Consider the following 23,771-nt stretch of genomic DNA (forward strand, 5'->3'; position numbering starts at 1 on the left):
GGGGCTGCTGTACCTTGTTAAAACTGTATGTTTACTGTTTCAATACTGTTATGAATGTTGCCTATATGCTTACATAAAATATAACCTATTGCAACAGTACTTGCTAGGAGAAGAAATTATAAGGATAGTGAGCAATTTTGGGTTCGAGTCGGGTTCGGGCTTATACTCTGAAGGTATCGTTCGGGCCAAGTAGGGTCTCGGGTACGAGTCAGGTTCAGGTTTCATTTTAAGGCCCGTGCAGACCTCTACTGTCAATCATAATGTAAAACGTGTCTAAAATTGGCATAGAATTTATTTTCTTTATGAACTTTATTGCCTTTGACATTTGTAGTGAGAGAAGATACTGCATCTGCAATCATCAGAGATTCAAAATGGCCTCCTGCAGCTCCAGATGAAGAGGGCAGAGATGGGGAGATTGAATTTCCCTCCCAATTACAGCCGTGTGGCCTCTTAGATCAGCCGTGCAGAAACATTTAATTACCAAAACCAATTACCCCAGTGGAGAATGTATCACTGTGACAAACGCAAGGACTCACACAGGAGGACTAGAGGATGATGTGAATGTGTGTACACACAGTGTATGTTTATGCAGGTGTGTATGTGTGTCAGTGTCCACTCACTGTGAGATCTTGGGCTGTTTAAGAGCTTGTCTCATGTCTCGTTCATTTCTGCATGACCTCTCATGTTTGCAGACTTATTAACTCTAAGAGCGCAATTCTCTCTCTCCCTCCTTTCCCTCCCAACCATAATCATATTTCTCTCTTTCCCTTTATCTCTCTCCATTATGTTAAGCTGACTCACTCTTTATAGAAATAGTTTACCCACGTTGTTCCAAACCGTTATAACTTTCTTTCTCCCATGGAGCGCAAAATGGTTTATGCATGTTTAACAGAATGTTCATGTTGCCCTTTGCCATGCAATGAAAGAGAATGAGGGAAATGAGACTGAGTAAATGATGACAGAATTTTCATTTCTGGGTGAACTAACCCTTTAATGTCTTTCTTGTCACTCTCTCTCTCTCTCTCACTGACCGCTTCACTCCTCCCAACATGTTAGTCTCTTTCTGTCCGTCCCAAGGGCAGACAGATGGGACAGCAGCTCGCATTCTCTCTCTGTTCCTTTATATGTCTCTTCTCATCTCACCTGCCCTCTTCGCTGTGCTTTTGTCTTACTCTCTCTCACCCATATTCAATGTCAGGTGTTACTTTCGGTGTTAAATAAGTCGTCTGTTCTCTTTTTCTCTCATTTCTCGCCTGGAGGGGATTAAGTCATCCCTCGTTCTTCCCACACAGACAGCTTTCAATAAAATCTCCCTTTCACTCTCATTTGAAGTCAGACGAAATAGCCAGCATTTTAGAGGCAGAAGCTGAAAGGGTGTGTGAAAGAAAGATATCTGCAGTGGTCATGCGTGGGCAGTTGTGGGGACCGCTGGCTGCTTTTGACACAGATGTCCTGCAAATTTGCCACAGGTTTCTCCTGTAATAAGACCTTACAATGTGCGCAGGTGCACAAACAATGCAACACACATATAAAAACCTTTAATTTATCATGAATGAAAAAAATAATGGAATAAATGGACTCTACTGGTCTAGGACACTGATTGATTGACTGATTGATTTATTTATTGTCATTGTTTTTACAATTAAATGTCGAGTAGCATCATCTCCTCCAAATAGCTCACACAAAGTGCTTACACCTATAGAAATGTGCATAGAATAATAAGTAAGTGCCCTAAAAAACATGTATTTGCATGCTGGGACATTACACAATGTGGCAGGACATGCAAAAAAACAAGTATTTCATCATAGATCAGTCCTAGTGTGTGTGTGATGGGTGGGGTCGATCTATAACAGCACAGGTGGAGCTGCTCCCCCCAAAAACAGATCTACAGGAGTTTAAGGAATTTAAAGCCTGTGGAAAGAAGCTGTTTTTCAGTCTATTTGTACGTGTTGCCACTGTTCTGAACCGCCTTCCCGATGGTAACAGCTGAAACAGTTGGTGTCCCGGATGAGTTGGATCTTTGCTGATGCTCCTAGCCTTCTTAAGGAGTGTGTTTGAGTGTAACTCATCCAGGCTTGTGAGCTCAGAACCAATGACCCGCTGTGCTGCCTTCACTACGTGTGTCACGTCCCGTCGGTCAGCAGCAGTGCAGCTGGTATACCACACTGTCATGCAGTAGGAAAGAATACTCTCCATGGTACTGCGATAAAAATTACTGAGTAACATGGTCGGTAAATGGGACGTTCTTAACATTTGTAGGAAAAACAAGTCTTTGTTGGGCCCTCTTCACTAAATGTGATGTATTCAGGGACCAAGTCAAATCTTGTGTGATGTAGATTCCCAGGAATTTGATACTCTCCACCCTTCCCACCTCCTCTCCATTGATGTAGAGGGCAGAATGAGTGGATTTCCGGGTCTTACTGAAATCTACTATGAGTTCTTTTGTTTTTGAAGTGTTAAGGACAAGATTGTTGCCAGAACACCACTCGCCAAGTGTTTCACTGCCTGTAGGCTGTCTCGTCGTTGTCAGTTATCAGCCTCACCAGAGTTGTGTCATCCGCAAACTTGACAAAGGTGTTAGTGGAGCAAGTTGCAGAACAATCATATGTGAAAAATGTATAGAGAGCAGGGCTTAGAACACAGCCTTGTGGCGCTCCAGTGTTGAGAATCAAGGTGGAGGAGGTGTGGTTTCCTAGTTTAACTTGCTGGTGTCTGTTTGTAAGAAAGTTCATGATCCAACTGCAACGTGAAGTTCCCAAACCTAAGATGCTGAGTTTCCTGACCAGTTTGTGAGGAACGATGGTATTGAAAGCTGAGCTAAAATCAATGAAGAGCATCTGCACATATATGTTCTGCTGGTCCAAATGGGCTAGGGCAGCATGCAATGCTACTGAAATTGCATCTTCCGTGGACCTGTTTGCTCGATAGGCAAATTGATATTGATCAAGATTGATTGGAATAACCGACTTAATGTGCAGCAGAATTAATCTTTCTAAGCATTTCATAGCTACAGATGTTAGAGCAACTAGCCGATAGTCATTCAGACATTTTGGTGGTGATTTCTTGGGTACAGGGATGGTAATTGACGATTTGAAGCAAGTAGGAACAAAAGCTTGTTTCAATGAGAGGTTGAATATATTTGTAAACACCCCTGCCAATTGGTCTGCACAGACCTTCAGTACCCTTCCTTGCACTCCATCTGGGCCAGCTGCTTTGGTGAAATCAATTCTGCGCTAGACAGACTTCACTTGATGATGGTGTAAAGTGAGTATTTGTTCCTTGTCCGTCGTTGTGGTATGTGTGACAAATCCTCCTGCATTTTGTTCTTCAAAGCGAGCGAAGTACTTTTTGAGAACGTCAGGGAATGAAGTGTCGGTGTTAGTGTGGAGAGCGTTGTTGTTCTTGTAATCTGTCAACGCCTTAATCCCCTTCCACATACGGTGAGAGTCACTGTTGTTGAAATAACTCTATTCGCTGTTTATATGCATGCTTTGCCTTCTTGGTACCCTTCTTCAGCTGCCCCCGGGCATTGTTGTAGGCCAGTGTGTCTCCGGATCTGAATGCTACATCACGAGTTCTTAACAGAGCCCGAACCTCGTTGTTAAGCCATGGCTTTTGATTTGGAAACAGTTTAACTGTCTTTGAAGTCCGGAACGGGGTCACAAAGATTTTTGAAGATCCCGCCCAACCTAGTTATTTACGTTTCAAAGCAATCCAATCCAAGATCAACAGACACCTGTGCAGCGTCTTTCCCAATGCTGCATTTCTGTTCAACCAGGACCTCAACTTAAGTGTCATTTAAACATAAAAATACATTCCACACATGTGGATACTCATTATTTCAGTTCTATCCTCTACTGTATACATCATATATTGTATATCGTATACAATATAATATTTAGATTGTATATTGTGCATAATGTGTACACATCTACTGGTATTTATTGTAACTGTATCTATTGTCTTATTTTGAGCAGATTTCCAAAGCGATCAAGGTACATTCCCGGTACCTCATACATACTGGCAAATGTAAAAGACTTAAAAATATGAGTGAGAAAGTTAAATATGAGTGATATGAGTTTGTGTCTTTTTAATCTGGGCTATAATTTGGGGACAAACTGTCATTTAGGTACATTCTTAATTGGATTTTTTTTTTTTTTATACACTGGCTTCCAAAAGTTTGGAATAATGTACAGATTTTGCTCTTATGGAAAGAGCTATGGAAAGCTCTTTGGTACTTTTATTCACCAAAGTGGCATTCAACTGATCACAATGTATAGTCAGGACATTAATAACGTGAAAATTTACTATTACAATTTGAAACTTCTTAAACTACTTCAAAGAGTTCTCATCAAACAATCCCCCACATGCAGCAATAACAGCTTTGCAGATCCTTGGCATTCTAGCTGTCAGTTTGTCCAGATACTCAGGTGACATTTCACCCCATGCTTCCTGTAGCACTTGCCATAGATGTGGCTGTCTTGTCGGGCACTTCTCACGCACCTTACAGTCTAGCTGATCCCACAAAAGCTCAATTGCGTTAAGATATAAAACACTCTTTTCCAATTATCTGTTGTCCAGTGTCTGTGTTTCTTTGCCCACTCTAACCTTTACTTTTTGTTTTTCTGTTTCAAAAGTGGCTTTTACTTTGCAATTCTTCCCATAAGGCCTGCACCCCTGAGTCTTCTCTTTACTGTTGTACATGAAACTGGTGTTGAGCAGGTAGAATTCAATGAAGCTGTCAGCTGTGGACATGTGAGGTGTCTATTTCCTAAACTAGAGACTCTGATGTACTTATTCTCTTGTTTAGTTGTACATCTGGCCTTCCACATCTCTTTCTGTCCTTGTTAGAGCCAGTTGTCCTTTGTCTTTGAAGACTGTAGTGTACACCTTTGTATGAAATATTCAGTTTTTTGGCAATTTCCATCATTGTATATCCTTCATTCCTCAAAACAATGATTGACTGATGAGTTTCTAGAGAAAGCTGTTTCTTTTTTTTGCCATTTTTGACCTAATTTTGACCTTACGACATGCCAGTCTATTGCATACTGTGGCAACTCAAAACAAAAACAAAGACAATGTTAAGATTTATTTAATGAACCAAATAGCTTTCAACTGTGTTTGATATAATGGTAAGTGATTTTCTGCAAGTGATTTTTTTTGCAATTTAGCATGATTACTCAAGGATAAGTTGTTGGAGTGATGGCTGCTGGAAATGGGGCCTGTCTAGATTTGATCAAAAATGACTTTTTTCAAATAGTGATGGTGCTGTTTTTTACATCAGTAATGTCCTGACTATACATTGTGATCAGTTGAATGCCACTTTGGTGAATTAAAGTACCAATTTCCTTCTGAAACAGCAAAATCTGTACATTATTGTGTACATATTATTAATAAGGACTTTAGGAAGAACCCCCCAACACTGTCCCCCCTCACCATTCTAAACAGCACTGTGGCAGCAGTGGAGTCATTCATGTTCCTGGGCACTACCATCTCACAGGACCTGAAGTGGGAGACCCACATTGACTCCATTGTGAAAAAGGCCCAGCAGAGGTTGTACTTCCTTCGCCAGCTGAGGAAATTAAACCTGCCACAGGCGCTGCTGATACAGTTCTACTCAGCAGTCATTGAGTCTGTCCTCTGCACTTCAATAACTGTCTGGTTTGGTTCAGCTACGAAATCAGACATCAGAAGACTACAAAGGACAGTTCGGACTGCTGAGAGGATTATTGGTTGCCCCCTGCCCCCCCTTCAAGAACTATACACTTCCAGAGTGAGGAAAAAGGCTGGAAAAATCACTCTGGACCCCACTCACCCTGCCAATACCTTTTTGAACTGTTGCCTTCTGGCCGACGCTTCAGAACTCTGAGCACCAGAACCGTCAGGCACAGGAACAGTTTTTTCCCCCAGGATATCCATTTCATGAACAGTTAAAACTGCCCCTTTGAGCAATAATTAATGTGCAATTCACAGCTTAGTCTTTTTATATTATCCAATACATCCAACCTCTTCTGCCATTACACTTCCTTGCACTGTACATAACCGATTTGTATTTAGATTTGCATTACGTATGTGTATGTGATGTATGTATATGTATGTATAAATATTCATATGTGTATATATGTATGTATATGTATGTGTGTGTATGTATGTGTGTGTATATGTATGTTTGTATGGATATATAGTCTATTGTGTATTCTATATATACTTTTTTCTTTTCAATATTTATATATTTTTTATTCAATTTTAATTATTTTTTTAAAAGTCTTGTTGCTGTTTTTGTATAGTTGTACACTGGAAGCTCCTGTCACCAAGACAAATTCCTTGTATGTGTAAACATACTTGGCAATAAAGCTCATTCTGATTCTGATTCTGATAAAAGTTTTCTTTGAGGGAAATAATAAGGGTTTGTGTTAGAGTTAATCTGTAGTCAGCGTATTATGTTTAGATTATTAAGTCACAATTGCACAATTCTAGTTTAACTCATAATTATTTTATTGCATCATTTCAATAATGTTTAATTTTTAATTGCAATTTTCTTTGTCTCTACATATTTTTTTATTTTTTTATTTTATCTACCTGTAGGTTTATTTATTTATTGACTCCCACCTTTGTTTTGTAAAAAAAAAAAAAAAAAAAACATAACATAATATATATATATATATAAAGTCTGTAGTCATAATAAATAGTTTTATATAAAAACAATAGAATTCAGTGGTATGTCATAATTTAGTAAAAGTGTCACTCACCTCATGTTTTCCCTTCATTCTACAGATTCTGATGTCATTTTTGTTGGATTCCCATGTTCTTTTCTGTAACAGAGTTTAGAGGGAAGTTCATTAATGACGGGACCTGTCATTCACAGTACAGAGGTTTGAAGTGTGTATATGTGTGTTTTTGTGTGTGTGTGTTTCTGGTAAGCTCTCACCTTGCTGTAAAACATTTCTTCTCCCACCACGTTGTCCAGCTCCACACGGAAAAGGTCATCCCTGACACACAAGAACACAATGTGAAAGAGAGAGAGAGAGAGAGATTGTGACTCACCACAGACCAGCAGCACAACATAATACATTACTGAAATCCTTCAATTTCTTAAAGGGATAGTTCACCTAAAAATTTTAAACAAATTCTTGCATCATTTACTCACCCTTATGTTGTATCAAACCCCTATGACTTTATTTCTTCTGTGAACACAAAAGGAGGTGCTAGGTTTTATGATAGTTTCAGTCACCATTCACTTTCATTGCATCTTTTTTCCATACAATGAAAGTGAACGGCAATGCGGCTGTCAGTCTGCCTAACATATTTGTGTTCCATGAAAAAAAAGAAACATCATGAGAGTCAGTAAATGATGACTAAGTATATGTGAACTATCCCTCAGCCTTGTGTACAGAATGAAGCATAAAATTGTATATATTCTGACTTTGACATTTAAAGGAATATTCCTGGTTATATACAAGTTAAGCTCAATCGACAGCATTTGTGGCATAATATCGATTACCACAAAAAATAATTTTGAAAAATAAAATCCTCCTTTTGTTAAAAAAAAAAAAAAAAAAAAAAAGCAGCAGCAAAAATCTGGGTTCCAGAGAGGCACTTACAATGGAAGTGAATGGGGCCAGTCCGTAAACATTAAAATGCTCACTGCTTCAAAAGTATAGCCACAAGACATAAACAATATGCATGTTAACATGATTTTAGTGTGATAAAATCACTTACTAACCTTTTTTGTGTAAAGTTATAGCAGCTTTTTCAACTGCGTTGGCATGGCGATATAGTAAAAAAAACCTAAAACCCTAAAACAATTGTAAAAATTTTAATTTAAATACTTAAAATAATACAGAAGTTTTAACAGCATAAGTGCTTTTATAAAACTATAAGCTTGAAATTTCTGCCTTTAAATCCTCTAACAATTGGCCCCATTCACTTTCATTGTAAGTGTCTCACTGTAACCCAGATTTAGCTTTTTTTTTTTTTTTTAAAGAAAACTATGTACGAGTCTAAATAAATTTTTGTATGGTTATCAACATTATGCCACACATGCTGTTGACTGAGCTTATCTTGTATTGAACCCGGGATATTCCTTTAAATATTAAGGAAATTGCTATTACATTCTTGTTACTACATGAATTTACCCACATTTGCTATTTTAGAGCAAACCCTCCGTAAAACAATTCCTCACAGCTCGTCCTAAATAATCAAGGTTCTTTGCGTTACGATATTCTTGATTTCCCGTCAATAATTCATAACCCACCCCGACATTGCACGCATGTTGCATGCTGTTTCTCAATGAACACAGCATCCAGGGCTCCTCACTGTTCAGCTTAGGCTCAGAACTGCCTACTAGTACCTCTTTAATAAATTGTTTATAACCTTGCAGCATCTATTAAAGTGTCTGTTAATCTGATCTCTTTTAATCATAGCGTGATTGGTGTTATATAGGGTGGTTTATTCCTGCATATTGATCAATGGCTAAGAGCTGCCATGCAAGTGGCCAACAAGAGTGCTGGAGGATTTAAAATCTTTTCTCTCTCTTTTTCTATTTCCTTCTAAATGTTGTAATCTGTGAATCTGCCAAGCTCACGTTATTGCAGCAGTATTGATCGTATCTTTCACAGCCTTCCATCTTCATCACTACTCTGTGGAACTCATCAACAAAAATGTAGGTTGTGTGTGTGCTAGTGTGTGTGTGTTTGTGAGTTCTCGAGGAAAGTTTGATGAGACTGACTATAAATTATTCAATCCCACTCTGTGTGGTTTGTTAAAACGAATCCCCCTTGGCTATTCACTCTCAGTGCTGGGCAGCCCCTAAGTGCCCTGGTTAAAATTATCATACACTTACACAGTGCTTGCCTTATTTAGAGAGCACAAAGTTTAAGCAGAATACAAGCACCCAAGTAAAGAGTAAAGCAAAAAAAAGCAAGTGTCTTCTGGAAGCTCTGTAATATTTAGAGGTCTAACACCACTTGCCTGTGTACCACAGCATCCATGTACTGTTGGCATTCGTAAAAGCAGTTACAACATTCTTAACAACATTCTGTTACTCTGTATCTGTGGAGGCTGCATGTCTCAGACAGAGTCCGACCTCCACTAGCCTATCCATGACCTCCAAGGTCAGCCGGAACCTGTCCCCCACCGTTAGTGACAGGTTTGAGGGAGGAATGTGTTGAGTTTCACTCCTGGGTTTAATTGAAAGATTTGACCTCCTAAAGAGGTCAGATACTAAGAGGTGGCCGAGGCTGGATTTAATGTGACTTAACAGTGTCACCACAGGCAAAATTCCTCTCCCTCCTATAGTTACTCAGGACATTAATTATTTATACAGATCAAAAAAAGAAACACCTCATTTGTCTTTCAGGTCTATTTATTTATGGGTTGGTTGGAGTTTTTCACAAAAAGTCAATTTGTACTCTGTTGAAAAAACAGCTTAAAGGCATAGTTTATCCAAAAATGAAAATTCTCTCACAATTTACTAGCTTTCATGCCATCACAGATGTGTATGGCTTTCCTTCTTCTACTGAACACAAACAAAGATTTTTAAAAGAATATTTAAGCTTTGTAGGTCCACACAATGGAAGTGAATGATGGCCAGACTTTTGAAGCTCCAAAAATCACGTTAAGGCAACATAAAAGTAATCCATACAACTCCAGTGGTTTAATATGTCTTGTCTATATTATTGAAATATTGATCTGTTTCTCACACAAAGTGAGAAAAAGATCAATATTTCAATAATTTTTGCTGTAAATCTTCATGTTCACTTTCAGAATGTGAAAGTGAAAGTGGAGATTTATAGTAAAAAATTACTTAAATATTAAAATGTTTCTCACCCACACCTATTATATCACTTATGAAGACAGATTTAACCATATGTGAGTCATATGGATACATTTTATGCTGCCTTTATATCATTTTTGGAGCTTGAAATGTCTGGTCACCATTCACTTGCATTCAGTTGCATCTAAAAATCTTCATCTGTGTTCTGCAGAAGAAGAAAAAAAGTCATACATATCTGGGATGATATGAAAGTGAGTACATTTTTGGGTGAACTATCCTTTTTGTTTTGCTGGTTTTAGATGGGTTTTGGGCATTTTTCAGCTGGTCAGGTTGAATACCAGCTAATCCAGCTAAACACCATCTTGCCCAGGCTGGGAGACCAGAAAAACCAGCTTAAACCAGCTAAGATCAGCAAACCACCTTAAGCTGTTTAAACCTGTACCCTTACCTGGTCTTAGCTGGGTTTAAGCTGGTCTTCAGCTGGTCTAGCCAGTCTCCTAACTTAGACAAGCTGGTTAGGCTGGTCTGTTTTGCTGGTTTTAGAGGATTTTTGGGCACTTGTCAGCTGGTCAGGCTGACAGACCAGCTGGCAGACCAGCTAATTTAGCTAAACATCAGCTTGCCCAAGATGGGAGACCAGCTAAATCACATTAAACCAGCTAAGACCAGTAAACCAACGAAGGTTGGTTTAACCTGTACCCTTACCTGGTCTTAGCTGGTTTAGCTGGTATACCAGCCTGGATAGCTGGTCTTCAGCTGATCTAGCTGGCCTCCCAATCTTGACAAGCTGCCATTCAGCTGGTCGGCCAGCTGGTCTCCAAGTCAAACCAGCTGACAGGTGCCCCAAAACCCTTCTAAAACCAGCAAGCAGAACAATCTGACCAGGCTGGGAGACCAGCTAAGATTTAACGTTTAAGTTGTTTTTTTCCCCCAGTAGTGTATCCAAGAGTTTGCGACTACTTGGGGTGTCCAGAAATATTCAGAGTGAACAGATGACATCGAGAATGTTTAACAAAATAATTTTGTCCTCTCAACCCTGACCAGGTGAAGTTGAGAGTCTGGCCGCTTTCTCAGGGCATGGCCTTGAGTGGTTATGCTAATGCTAACAGGATTTAGCCTGCCTGCACCCCTTATCAGGCTTGAGCACACCATTGCGGACTTTATTCAGTCATTCCAGTATCCTAATATCCAGTAAATCCAGACTTAAAACTTCAATAACTATCTCTCTTTCTCCCTCTCTCCTAAACACTATTGCCTCCTAGTTCACCTTCATTCACCATCATTATCAGTTGCTTCCACAAGTCATTGGCTAAATAAATCTTCTTTTTTACAGAGGTCATTTTTGTTGGGTATGGCAAACACCTCCATTTACTTCAAACACTGATAGGTACAGTTTGCTGACTGCACACAGTTGGACTTGAATTTCACCGAATTACAACATCCACAGTGGCACTACATTGGAAAATGTCTGTGAAACGGTAGCTTGGCTCTGGGTTTTTTTACTAACTAAATGACCCGAGGGCAACTTTAGGCCACAGACTTTTAGCCTTTTATTATGAGAAAGCCCAGTATGGGTGTATGAGGCTGTATGTCACTTTGTTATGTATTTCTTCTTGGGATTGAAGGTTTGACATGGTCTACGCTCTAAGGTCTAGCAAGCAGGTCATTTCCTGACACAGTATGATGGTCTTTATTGGAGCAGGACACCCCCTTCCTGGACCCTTACAGCTTTCAGTAACTATAACCATATGTTTGACCTCCCCCAATGGACATGCTGACCACTTTTGGGAAGCATGGTTCAGAAATTCATAGGATGAATTTAAGAAACAGCTTATTTTTGTAAAGCACCAAACCTAATGAAGTTTTGTTTTTGTTTATCTATTTCTAAACCGAGACTCCTGCGAAGCAGGGACGGGCAACTGCAATTAAGCAAAAACATAACTGACCCCGTAACCCTTTCGAAACCACACCCTGACCAAAACACCATGCCCAAAAGCTTTTTTGACACCACTGCTCAGCATACCCCTCCCCACTACCCCCCAGGACAAACAGCGTGTGTGTGGCTAAGACTACAGGTGTCTGAGCTTTTAATTTATAACTTTGTAAGACCAAAAGAGACAGAGCAGGGAGAGCCAGCATGTCCTTAAATGGGTTTAAAGCTGTTTAATAACCATGCAGAAGCAGCAGCAATTCAGACTCTTGATTTTAAAAGAAATTATTTTTGAATGTCAGATAATTTGCTTGAACAAACATCTCTGTGCAGGTAATTACAGATGCTGATATTACAATAATTACTGGGTGAGCACACTAATCAGCATTATTTCATGCTTTACCTGGCTCCAATGTAAAGGGTACGATTGACCTGCAGGATTCTCTGAATGTGCAAGGGCTCCTGTCTAAGAGACGAGCGATGAGGTCGTCCCAGAAACAGAGGATACCGTCTCACCACTGAGAAAAAAAGAATTAAGAAGAGATAATGAGTAACCAAGGGAAAGTCTTGACAGGGAGTTGTACCATCTCTTAATTGCACTTGTGTGGGCAGGGGCACTAGTGGCAGTCTTGGCTCTAGCCCTAGACAAGATAAGACATGACCAAATAACATTAAAAAATAAATAAATAAATAAACATTTTAACATCTTAGTTCGTAATATAAGAGTAAGACCTGTTCGACTACTGGTACATTTTTAGTTTAAAGACACACTGGTTCAAATCCCAACTTTCCCTACTGTATATCCTGTATAAATATACAGTGTATGTGTGTATATACACTCACTGAGCACTTTATTAGGAACACCTGTACACCTACTTATTCATGCGATTATCTAATCAGCCAATCATGTGGCAACAGTGCAATGCATAAAATCAAGCAAATACAGGTCAGGAGCTTCAGTTAATGTTCACATCAACCATCAGAATGGGGAAAAAATGTGATCTCAGTGATTTAGACCATAGCATGATTGTTGGTGCCAGATGGGCTGGTTTGAGTATTTCTGTTACTGCTGATCCCCTGGGATTTTGATACAACAGTCTCTAGAGTTTACTCAGAATGGTGCCAAAAACAAAAAACATTCAATGAGTGGCAGTTCTGTGGACGGGAATGCATTGTTGATGAGAGAGGCCAATGGAGAATCTCCAGACTGGTTTGTGCTGACAGAAAGGCTACGGTAACTCGGATAACCACTCTGTACAATAGTAGTGAACAGAATAGCATCTAAGGTGGCACAACACGTCGAACCTTGAGGTGGATGGGCTACAACACCAGATCACGTAGGGCACATTATTAGGACCATAGTGCTCCTAATAAAGTGTGTACACACATTTACATTATATGTACAGTATATATAAATATATATTTAGATTTATATATGCATAATTGTATTTTGACAGTTTTTTACATTACAAATTATATAATAATCATAAAAATTAACTGAAAAATTAACATGAATTTCAGAATTTCTTAATATTTTGTAAGTGAGAAGGTTTCAAAGAGCCTATTTTGTGCTTTCAATGAAAGTAAGGAAATCTGTCCTTTTGAAGATAGGATTTAACATGGCCAACGTCACAAATTTTTTATTTGATAAGTGACCTAGAAATAGTGCAGAATCTATAATGCAGAAAATAATTTATTGTTCATTTTTTTGTCATAATGTTTCTTTGTTTTCCATTTTTCACAATGTAAAACATTGTTTATTTCCCAGAGTTTCATTTTATATTGCAGACTTTTGAACAACTCTGAATGCAGTATATATGTTTTTTTTTATTTTTTATAAACCAAGCAAAATGACAGCAATCATTATGCATTTTCATTGTATAGATAAGAGCAAATGTGACATTTTGATAACTTCTTTTGTACTATATTGGGAAAAAGTAATAGGAGTTTCAAGCGACATGACAGTGGATAGGCGCAACTTGGATGAACTGACCAAATTTAGACATCTGATTGGGAGGTTTCTGCCACAGTGTTTTAGACAAACACTTTTTTTTACCTAAAATAATCATGCATTAAAAATCCATTTGGCTCAAAAATGTGTTTAATGGGCATGTTGGTGGGTGACATAAGCAATTAAGGCCAGTGGTGTCTGATCACAATAACTGTTGACAACCACCTCTGTTTGGTCTTGACTGGTTTTGATAGATTGAGTTTTTTCTCACCATCAGCCCTCCTGGTCCAGTAGTGTTTTTGCTCTCCTTCTCTATCTCTTCTTCTCACTCAGTAAGTGATAATAATTTCCCTGGCACTTCGTACAGCTCCCCTGCCTGTTTATCCTCCTGCCTGGAGCGTTATAAACCCCCTGCTTTTAGCATCTTTCAGCATAGATAGACCCACATATGTTAAGCTGGGATGCATGGGATCAATACCATCAATCAGTGATCAATCACATGCCTGCTCTGCATAGGAAAGTGAAAGCTGAGAGCCTGACAGAACAGACGAGGTCCTACCCTGATCTTGACTGGCTGCATGTGCGATGGAGGGATCTTTACCTTCAGTGTGGATGAAGTTCAGGGGTCCCGGTTCCTCAGGGAAGGCTGCACAAACCAACCGCAGCAACCAGAAGAGCCAGATGAGAGGTTTGACCACCGTCGTCATGGCAGCGGAGCTCTGGCACTGTACAAGGAACATGCAAAGAAGAGTCAGGTGAGGCGGTGGAAGATCTCACATTGCTGGTCACCATTCACTTAGTGAAGAAAACCAGCACTCTGATGTACTTTAAACCAACCCTCTCTCACAAATACACACATACACAGCTCTATCATCAGCCCAAGATCACAGAGATTAAGATCAGTTATTAAGTCATCCACCAATAGAATTTGTGACAGTCAGTGCTAATGGTTCATTCGATGTGGTGTGTCAAAGAACTGTCATCAAAGACATGAGACCGAGGACTGAACCCAGGGGACGTTTAACAAAGGGCTTCACACAGAGGCAGAAATGGGGAGGGGGCCAGAGTTTGTGTGAAGATCTGTTTTTAACGCTAGTGGGCTGCCTCTCTGTCTACTGCCTACATAGGGCAGCTGCCTTCAAAAGAAGCATCCTAACTGAAATGGAACCTCATAAGTGACTGATTTGAAATGCTCTAAAAAGGCAGCAATTCAACTAGTGTCATACAGTACAAATAGGACTCCAATTGAGTTTAGCATTAGAACATGCTGCTACATACACACATGTGGCACACAAATATGGGGTAAAACAGCCATTTTTAAAAGACTGAACTATTTTATTGATACATTTCAGTATTGAATGAAATACAGGCTAAGTATATTTATTATTAACATTTCTTCCGACTGGATTAATTTTTTCCACATAAATAATAAATCACAAATAAAACTTATATTAAAAATGTGTTTTTGTATGTCTGTGCTGTTTCTTGTTTTGTTTTTTATTTTATTTTTTTATGTAAATATGCACTAGATGGAGATCTGTGACCATTGTGCCACATCTCATTTTATCAGCATCTTGAAAAGGAGCGCCATGTTTTTAAGACACAGTGTCATGGTTAAATAATATATATTTTTTTAAAAAGGTGTTGTGACACCTGCATTTTGTTCCATTCCTTGCGCTCCGACAATTTTTTTTTTAACACAAGAATGCATTCGGTCTGAATTACCCCTTTGCTGCCTTCTTTCTGGAATAGCTGCCTTAAAATGTTATCTAGGTAGGGAGCTCACTAGCTTTTTAAATGTCCATTTGTGTGTGCTTCAGCGTTGGGTGTAATACAATTACAAAGTAATTCTAATTATTTTTAGTCAAAAAGTACTGTAATGCATTACATTTTAAATTCTTGTAATCATATTACAGTTACTGACTTTTAATTAATTTAATTACTTTTAAAGGTGCTGCAAGCGATTTTAGCCATTCTAGAATTTCCACAAACTGAGCCATTGGATTAGCCATGCCTCTTTTTCCAAAACCCACACTCCAAAGACCCGAGCAGAAACGGTTGTCAAAAACAACAGCAGCAAAATAGTGCCCTCAACTGACAACTGTTATGAGCAACGTGGCATAAAAGTAGCACTATGCCTCAATAATTCGCTGCAACTACAATACTATAAGAACGTGCAAAATGATTGACAGGCAGAAAGCTGAGACTGCAGACACTTTGCGGTTTACAAAGTCTAGACCGGTGAGATATCTCACAACACTTATTTCATTAATATCTTTGAGGGAGTAGTAAGATTTTTTGCATACCTTTCCATGAAAAAAAAAGAATCGCTTATAGCACCTTTAAGTATATTATAGGATTAAGCTTATTTCTAGTATATTATTTATGTAGAATACATGTATTATGGCCCTGTAATGAGTCATTGTGAAGGAGAAATGTGAGGTGCTGAAATTTACAAGAAATTTAGACATTATTTTGAATTTGTTGAGTGGAATAGTGTTTTAGAAATTAACTTAAAGTAATAAGTAAAGTGATTACTTTTCAATGAAGTAATTAGTAAAGTAATCTGATTACAATTTTTACAGGAAATAATTAGTACTTTGTAGTGGATTACTATTTTTAAAAAATGTACCCAAAACTGGTGTGCTTTAGAATGTCACGGTATGTATAGATGGGGTGGATTTTTAAATTGAATTACTAAAAATGAAATTTCAATAGGCAGGTATTGTATTTTTCAAAATCTCTCAAAAACTTCAGACAGAAAGAAGATGTGAAGAAAAAAACAAATGTCTATCAAATTAAAGTGCAATGCAATCTTTCTGGAAAATTACTTCTGCACTTCAGAGATGCAAAGAGAAACTCTAGAGAACTGTCACAATCCTGATACTATCATCTGTAATAGTCAAACCTATTGGCACTGTCTGAACACAGACTGGGGTAAGGATCTACTTAAAAGTTTGATACAGATATTTCTATTGCATTACAAAGCAAAGCATGCTTTTAATACCTTATGAATCTATTGTACAATGGATTGTTGTATTTGTACAAAAGAAAGACTGGAAAACCAGGGAAATGACAAGACATCATGTGCTTCAGATATATTTTCCACAGTGGTTTCAATAGCATGAAACTCAATATATGAATGAATAATTCTCAGCTATCTCTCTGCTCAAGTGTTAACAAGCTGAGAACATTTGCATTGAAACTTTAGTGGAAATTCTGTTTGCTACAATCACAGTGCAAACATAAACAAATCAGTGTCACTTTTCAGTGCTGCGGTGTTAAGTCGACACGTACATGTATTAAAATCCAACAGCCTCTATTTCTTTATTTTTAAAAAACCCTTCTTATTTTCCTATGGCTAAGCGCCAATTGAGTTACACAATGCAAAACAGCCAACTCTCATTTGTCACAGTGTGGCCTTGCTGTCAAAAATGCACTCATGTACATACATTCTCTCTCCCTCTCTCTCTCTCTCTCTCTCTCTCTCACACACACACGCACAACCACAACCACATCTATTGTGGGTCTATTTCTATAGTGAAACGACTTTTGTGACGTTTTATCAGGGCTAACTATCTTTCCAATACATTTCTAGAATTCCTCCTATTGAAGTCTGAACAAGGCCACCCCACACACTAATAGTTGAACACCCAATGCAGCAAATTATGCCCAACAATAGGCTTACATGAAGGGGGAAAAAAAGTGAGAAGGAATGAATAGAGGCCAAATGGGGAATGAAGGGAGACAGAACAGGATACCAAAAACTAGAAGACGCTGCAATATGTTGGTGCCAGTGATTCCATTGTCTTGCAATAATTAATCATTTACGAGTATGCGCCAGGCCTCATGCATTTAATTAGCATAATTAGAAACTCTGAGCAACAGAGTTTCATAGGACAGCAAGCAGATGCGGAGAGGGTGAAGTAAATACAAGCTTGGATACAATGTTCATTGTCCCACAGTGGTAAATATGACAAATGTTTTGTGGCAAAGTCAATTCAGGTAACATGACTGGTCTATTTACGTAAAATTAACACTTAATGGTCACCTAATACAAGCTTGAAATTTTCCAATTTAAAGCTGCTGTGCACCACTAATATTACCAAACAGAACTGCAAAACTGATGACCGTTACAAAATAACCATTTCCCAAACACTCTGTCCATCCGTTATTGTTCTAACAAACAGGTAGTCTCGCACCAAACATATGCAATTGGTTGAGCCAGAGGTTCATATGTCAGACCACTCAAACAAACAGTGAAATATTGAAACTGTCATACTATTTTAACAAATATGGATCTTGAATACAAAGCAAACATCAGTAGGATTTACATGCCTTTCATTACCACTTCTATAGAGCTTCCTATGTCAATGTAATTATTAACATTTGAGAAGGTAATTATCTAAACAGGATCATTAAGAGACCGTCAAGAGAGCACGAACAGGGAAGGCAGTCTCTCTGACTGACCACTGAGAAGTCGTTACTGATGGCTTAAGATAACAAATCACTTAGCTAATCAATGATAGCTTGGAACCGTAGGCTGCTTAATGAAGGCTGATCTACTGCCAATACTCTAAGGAATGATCAGTCAATTGAGACCAGAGAACAAAAGCAGAGATATTAGACTAGAACAGTGATTCCCAAGGGGTTCTTCAACAGGTTTCCAGGGGTCCTTGGAAAGATTTGGATTTTATTTTGGTAAACCTGTTAGAAGTCTTTGTTATTTGTAAGTTGTAACTTCTCATTTACATTTGTACAAATTACAGTGTGTTTTGCTCATGGGTGAATAAAAGTTTGGGAAACACTGGACAAATACAATATATAGTCACTCAAGATTATAAATGTGTAGCTGCCTAGCAAGTAGTTACGATGTTAATATCATGCCGCATACGGAGAATTGCTTGGATGTTTAAACCTGGTTGAAATTCAAATGCCTTTGTGTATGAATATGGTTATTATGAGCCCCATTCTCAGCCTTTAGAAGGCAAAATGTGCTGATGATATGTATTCTGGATAAAAGAAGAAAAGCACTGATTTCATTAAGGACCCTCAAGAGATAAATTGATAAATCATCTACGGATTTGAGAGCAAACTTCATTTATGTGCATCCCAGTTAAAATATTGATGAGAGGAGAGAATGGTATTAATAAGAGAAGTGATCAGTTATAAAAGGGAAGAATTAACGCATGCATTATCAGACTGAAACGATGACAGAGAACAGTCATTTAGGCTGTGTGTAATTTTTTTGTATTTGTACTTTCTTGTATCCTAGCTTCAGTAAGCCATTTATTTACTGAGGTAAGTGAGTAAGGTTGATTTATAATGACATTCACTTCTGAAGGTACATAATGTGCTGGTAAATTTGCATAGCTACAGCATATCATAGTCTATAGAGAGACAGTTGAGACTACAATTTCATGTTGCAGGCGATAGCAACATAACATTTAGTATGGGTAATTGCTTCTCACCCTGGCCTTGACCTCTCATCAAATATACAAACCCACATTGTGACCTTGTGTTATCAGATTTGTCTAGAGGCACCTGGCACTACAGTAAGTACACTCCAACTTCAAACTTTTGGTATATCTACATTTTTTTTAACCGTAGTTGAAACTGTAATAGGTAGTGTACCACAAAGTATTTATGATGTGAAAATCCTTTTTTTTTATAAAAAGTGATACGGAAGGGAAATGTCTTCATTAGGAAAGGTCAAGGAGAGGGGAGGGAGATCTTAAAAGAAGATGAAGGAAAACAGAGAAAGTAGAACAAAGCAAAAGCTTGGAAGTAGCATCGGAAGACAAATGTTGATATAAAAAGTGAGGCCAAAGAATGCCTGGAATGCTTTCAAACTTTTCAGATGGGAGAAAAGGCAGTGAAACTGGAAGAACCCAGAGCCAAAAGAGGGCTGATTTCTTTTCCTGAGCATACCCCAAAATCTTCTCCAGTGACCACAGACAACTAACCTCCATCTTCAAACCCAGGGGAAATATGCCAGACCAGCCATAAGACCATATCAGAGCCTGGCAGCCATGGCCTGGACTATGTGTTGCATTACATGCTTTATTTACAGCTCTCTGTTGTTGGACAGTCATGTTTTCTTTACTGCACTCTACAACCATTTTAGTAGGTTGTTCTCCAGATATGGGGCAGTCAAAGACCCAAAGCCATTTAACAGGCTTGTTTAAAGCAGCCTTCCTCTCTGATTTTAACATAGTGTAGGGAATGTGGAATTAAGTACCTACTTTATGGTCTACACACGTCAAAGGCCTGTTCTCGCTTTATAACGATACACGCCATCATTCCATAACTCCTGTCGGGAAGAGAAGAGAATTGTGGCTCCACAATTTTTTCCCATGGAGCAGTAATCCTGATGCTGAATTGATGGAGCGTGGCATCGGCGGTGAACAAGCAGAGCAGAGTCTTCTCATGCAGAGGCACCCTAAGCTATTTTTCAGTCTGAACAGACATGAAAAATAGCCAGACACATACAGCAATCTACCAAAAAGAGATGAATCAGGCTAGTGCTGCACTGTCACACACACACACACACACACACACACACCACACACAAACACACAGACATAGGGAAAGAGGGGGAAAGAGAGGGAACCATAGACAGATGCTGCTTAACAGCTTTGGCGAAAATATAAGAGAGCTAAATTAACAAACTGTGCCTAAGCTAACAGCTGGGGAAATTGGCTTTTCTCTAGGTCAGGCCCTATTCCAAGACCGTAGAATTGGCTTTCTCCATGAAACCACTGGTTTGATCTGAGCTCTATTCACCAACTCTATATGGTCTATTGGTGAATCAGTACTCAGTGATACATAATAGAGTGAACTGTTGTGGTTGACAACAGGTTGGCTTTTCATACTCTTACAGAAAAACTGCATGATACTGCACCAGCTGGCTGTATTTTGATGTGCTGTCAACCTGATAGAGCTTTAACAAAAAAGTGCACAAAAATCTGGTTCTGGAAGTAAAAATTTCATTTAATTTTTTTCCATAGGAGAATTGTGAGCTCAGAGGTTGTCGATGGTATAAACTTCTGCTGATGCCATCAGTCAGCATTATTTCATCTTCATTATATAAAAAAAAAAACATGTTTAATAGTGGAATTCCACGTAAAGAACTACACTACTCATGATCCTGAGGGAGATCATAGAACAGCAACCGTCCACTTTCATAATTCACAAGGAGTGGCACAAAGAGTTGTTCTCCTTAAAATGTTATTGTACACCTTAAACCATATTTGTATATATATCTGAATATTTTGCAATATACTTTAAATATATGGATTGATTCTAAACTTATAATGAACAACTTTAAATCAATAGTTTTATAAATTTCTATATTTTTTAATGGAGTGACTATTTGCACCTAGGTGTAAATAACACCCGCCATGCACTGCGGCTATTTGCACCCCAATAGTCTATTGGAAACATAAATTTACGACGAACTGCATTATGAGTGTTGTTACAATGGCGTGGGGCATAACGCTGGTGAGACTGTTTTCCCACTCTTTTCCCATTCTGTGTCCTGTCCCCTCTCTTAATGCTTTCTTTAATACTACTCATAATAATAATAATTACTATAGTAATATTGTAATAACCATGTTTTTTGGCAGAAACCACTAATAATGAGTTACTCAGTAATACGGTGTTTATATATTAACCATGTACCACAAAATACCATGGTGAAAATATGCTTTGGTAACAGCATCTACCATTATTTGTTCCAGGGCTGGGTTGCAAATAATATTTGCCACTATTTGCACTGGGGTGTAAATAGCATCTACTGTACCTTTATTTGCACCAGGGTGCAAACTGCATCTGGCATTTTTTAATTCCATTAAATAATTCACAAAGCTTCATGGGATTTAAGTTCATTCTCTCATGAAAGAAGTACACACCCTGCATCCAAACATCCCCTGCTATATAGTATATATAGTATAGTCAGAGTAGTATGTCTGAATCCTCAGTATTCATAAACAGTAAAGGGTAAGTGAGAAATACCCGGATGACCTACTATCTTCTATTCAGGTCACAGGACAATGGCCACGTCCCGGGATGAAGGATGTCCGGAATCTATAAACACCGACCGAGAAGTGCGTCTTTCATCAAATTCAGTACACAATCTGACAATAAGTGATTACGGATGCAGAAACGGTCTTTCACCTTTATATTTGGGCTGATTTTTAAAAACTTATTTGCTACAAAATCAAAATAATTTTAATGTTGTGATTCATTTCAAAGCTGGTTAGTTTGGTCAGTGGCTTAGAACCATAAAAAAAAAATGAATGGGAAGAATACTTCCGGAACTAAAACGGCAGAAAAAGTGGGCGGCCACAGTTGCTCTCTATAAGTTTGAAGTTTTAAGTCATTATCAGAGCTGTGGTGCAGTGGTTAGTGGACATGATAGAGCTGCAATGCTCCTGGGAATGCAGGTTTGAATCCTGCATCATTTCACGATTTCATTCTCGTCATCTCACCCACTACTTTTCCATCTCTCTTCACTTTCTTATAAAGATAAGGCATAAAAAGCCCATTAATAAAATAACTTAGCAGAGCTTCAACAGGTGTCAACTAGGCAGACAAGGCTTTGAAACATGTAGTGAAATTATTTGGATAAAATAGCTTTAGCTAAATGGATAAATATGATATGAACAATTTTTGGTCATTTTACATCAATTTCCTCTTCACAGCTATTTCATTTATTCAATATCTGAAGCTTGTACTTAACCCAGAATCTCTTCCATACCGAAAAAACAAGCACTTACGCTGAATAACTGTATTTTCGTGATATTTTTCAAAGGTAAATTGGTATATTTTGGTTCATGACTTGTTTTAGATCTAGCAATCTAATTGGGGCCACTAGTTCTTAAAAACTGTTCTTAAAAAAACTGCTCTTTTCACTCCAAAACTACAAAAACCTGCTATGAATCTCATATACTGCAGAAAATCTTCCTGACATGATTATATACAAGAACATTTCTGTCTAGATATTGAATTGAAAGAGTCAACAGGCAAAAGTGCAGTGCTTTAATGCACCTTGAGGGCAGCAATACAAGACTTTAAAACAGAGCTTTTAATAGTCAAACATCATCATAAACACATCGGAAGCAGAGCAGCAGACTCGGGCGAGGTTGACCTCTCACCCGGATGAACACTTCAAGCTCTGTAAATCATGTACGTATCGGACTAAATGGAAACCACTCCACAATGTTAAATGAAGGAAAAAAAGACTACTGAAAGATTAAAGCTATCCCATCCATCATATCTACTGCTGTAAAAACAAGCGAAGAAAAAACAGGGAGGCGATAATCCACTGCTGAGTTGTAAATAAAATGAAAAAGTTCAGGCTAATGAATAAGAGGACTCACAAAATTTCCCGGGTTGATAGGCTTCTTTGCTCAAGACTCCCCTGGGGCTGTGTATTACCTAACAAAACTACCCCGTAGAAACTTAATATCTAAACAGCGCTCATCTCAGCAGCCTTGTGTTGAGAGGGCTGATGGATTTACGGTGATGAAAAAAGAATGCAGCGATGCTCTCCGTCAAAGGTGGAGGGGAGAGAGGGAGGGGGGAGAAAAAATGGTGTTGAAGCTGTCAAGGTTTTATTTTTTATTATTATTATTTTGAAGGAGTTAGAGGAGGTGGAGAAGAAGGGATGAAAGTGAGAGGGGAGGAAAGGGAGTAAGATCACTAGGAGGAATAGGCACAGAGGAACAGGAGAGATATGGAGAAGTGTGCATGAGTATGTGTCATGCTCATGTCATGCAAAATTAACGTCTTTAGGGATGATGCACATTGCAGTACTGAGTGCACATGAATAGAAATGCATAGAAAAACAATAAACACCTCCCCCCATTGCATATGGTTCATCAGAGCACCTTATAAATAAAACTCCTCTAGGAATTAAGTTTCAGTTTGTTGCCTCTCGTTAACTTTGCAAGACTAATACTTTTAATATTCATGCTCCAGATGTCAAGCCTCAGTAGTAAAAAAGCTCAGTTGGCTAAAATCTCATGAAATATGTCCTATTCATATTTAGTCATATTTTACCCCAGAATATATATATATAATCATGCAGATACAGGTCAGGAGCTTCAGTT

General features: G+C 38.4%; 1 protein-coding gene across 2 annotated transcripts in view; it reads right to left on the bottom strand.

The window, feature by feature from the left end:
• LOC127415235 (semaphorin-6B-like) overlaps nt 1-23,771 on the bottom strand; it is a 195,040-nt gene that overhangs the window by 79,526 nt on the left and 91,743 nt on the right. For both annotated transcript variants that reach the window (XM_051653897.1, XM_051653896.1), the window contains exons 2-5: nt 14,258-14,381; nt 12,109-12,223; nt 6,929-6,989; nt 6,750-6,812 (exon numbers count right to left, since the gene is read on the bottom strand). In XM_051653897.1, the coding sequence (XP_051509857.1) occupies nt 6,750-6,812; nt 6,929-6,989; nt 12,109-12,223; nt 14,258-14,363 (345 nt within the window). In that variant the 5' untranslated portion in view covers nt 14,364-14,381. The remainder of the gene's footprint in view (nt 1-6,749; nt 6,813-6,928; nt 6,990-12,108; nt 12,224-14,257; nt 14,382-23,771) is intronic.

The sequence above is a fragment of the Myxocyprinus asiaticus genome, chromosome 24 (genome assembly GCF_019703515.2).
Source record: "Myxocyprinus asiaticus isolate MX2 ecotype Aquarium Trade chromosome 24, UBuf_Myxa_2, whole genome shotgun sequence".
Classification (NCBI taxonomy): domain Eukaryota; kingdom Metazoa; phylum Chordata; class Actinopteri; order Cypriniformes; family Catostomidae; genus Myxocyprinus; species Myxocyprinus asiaticus.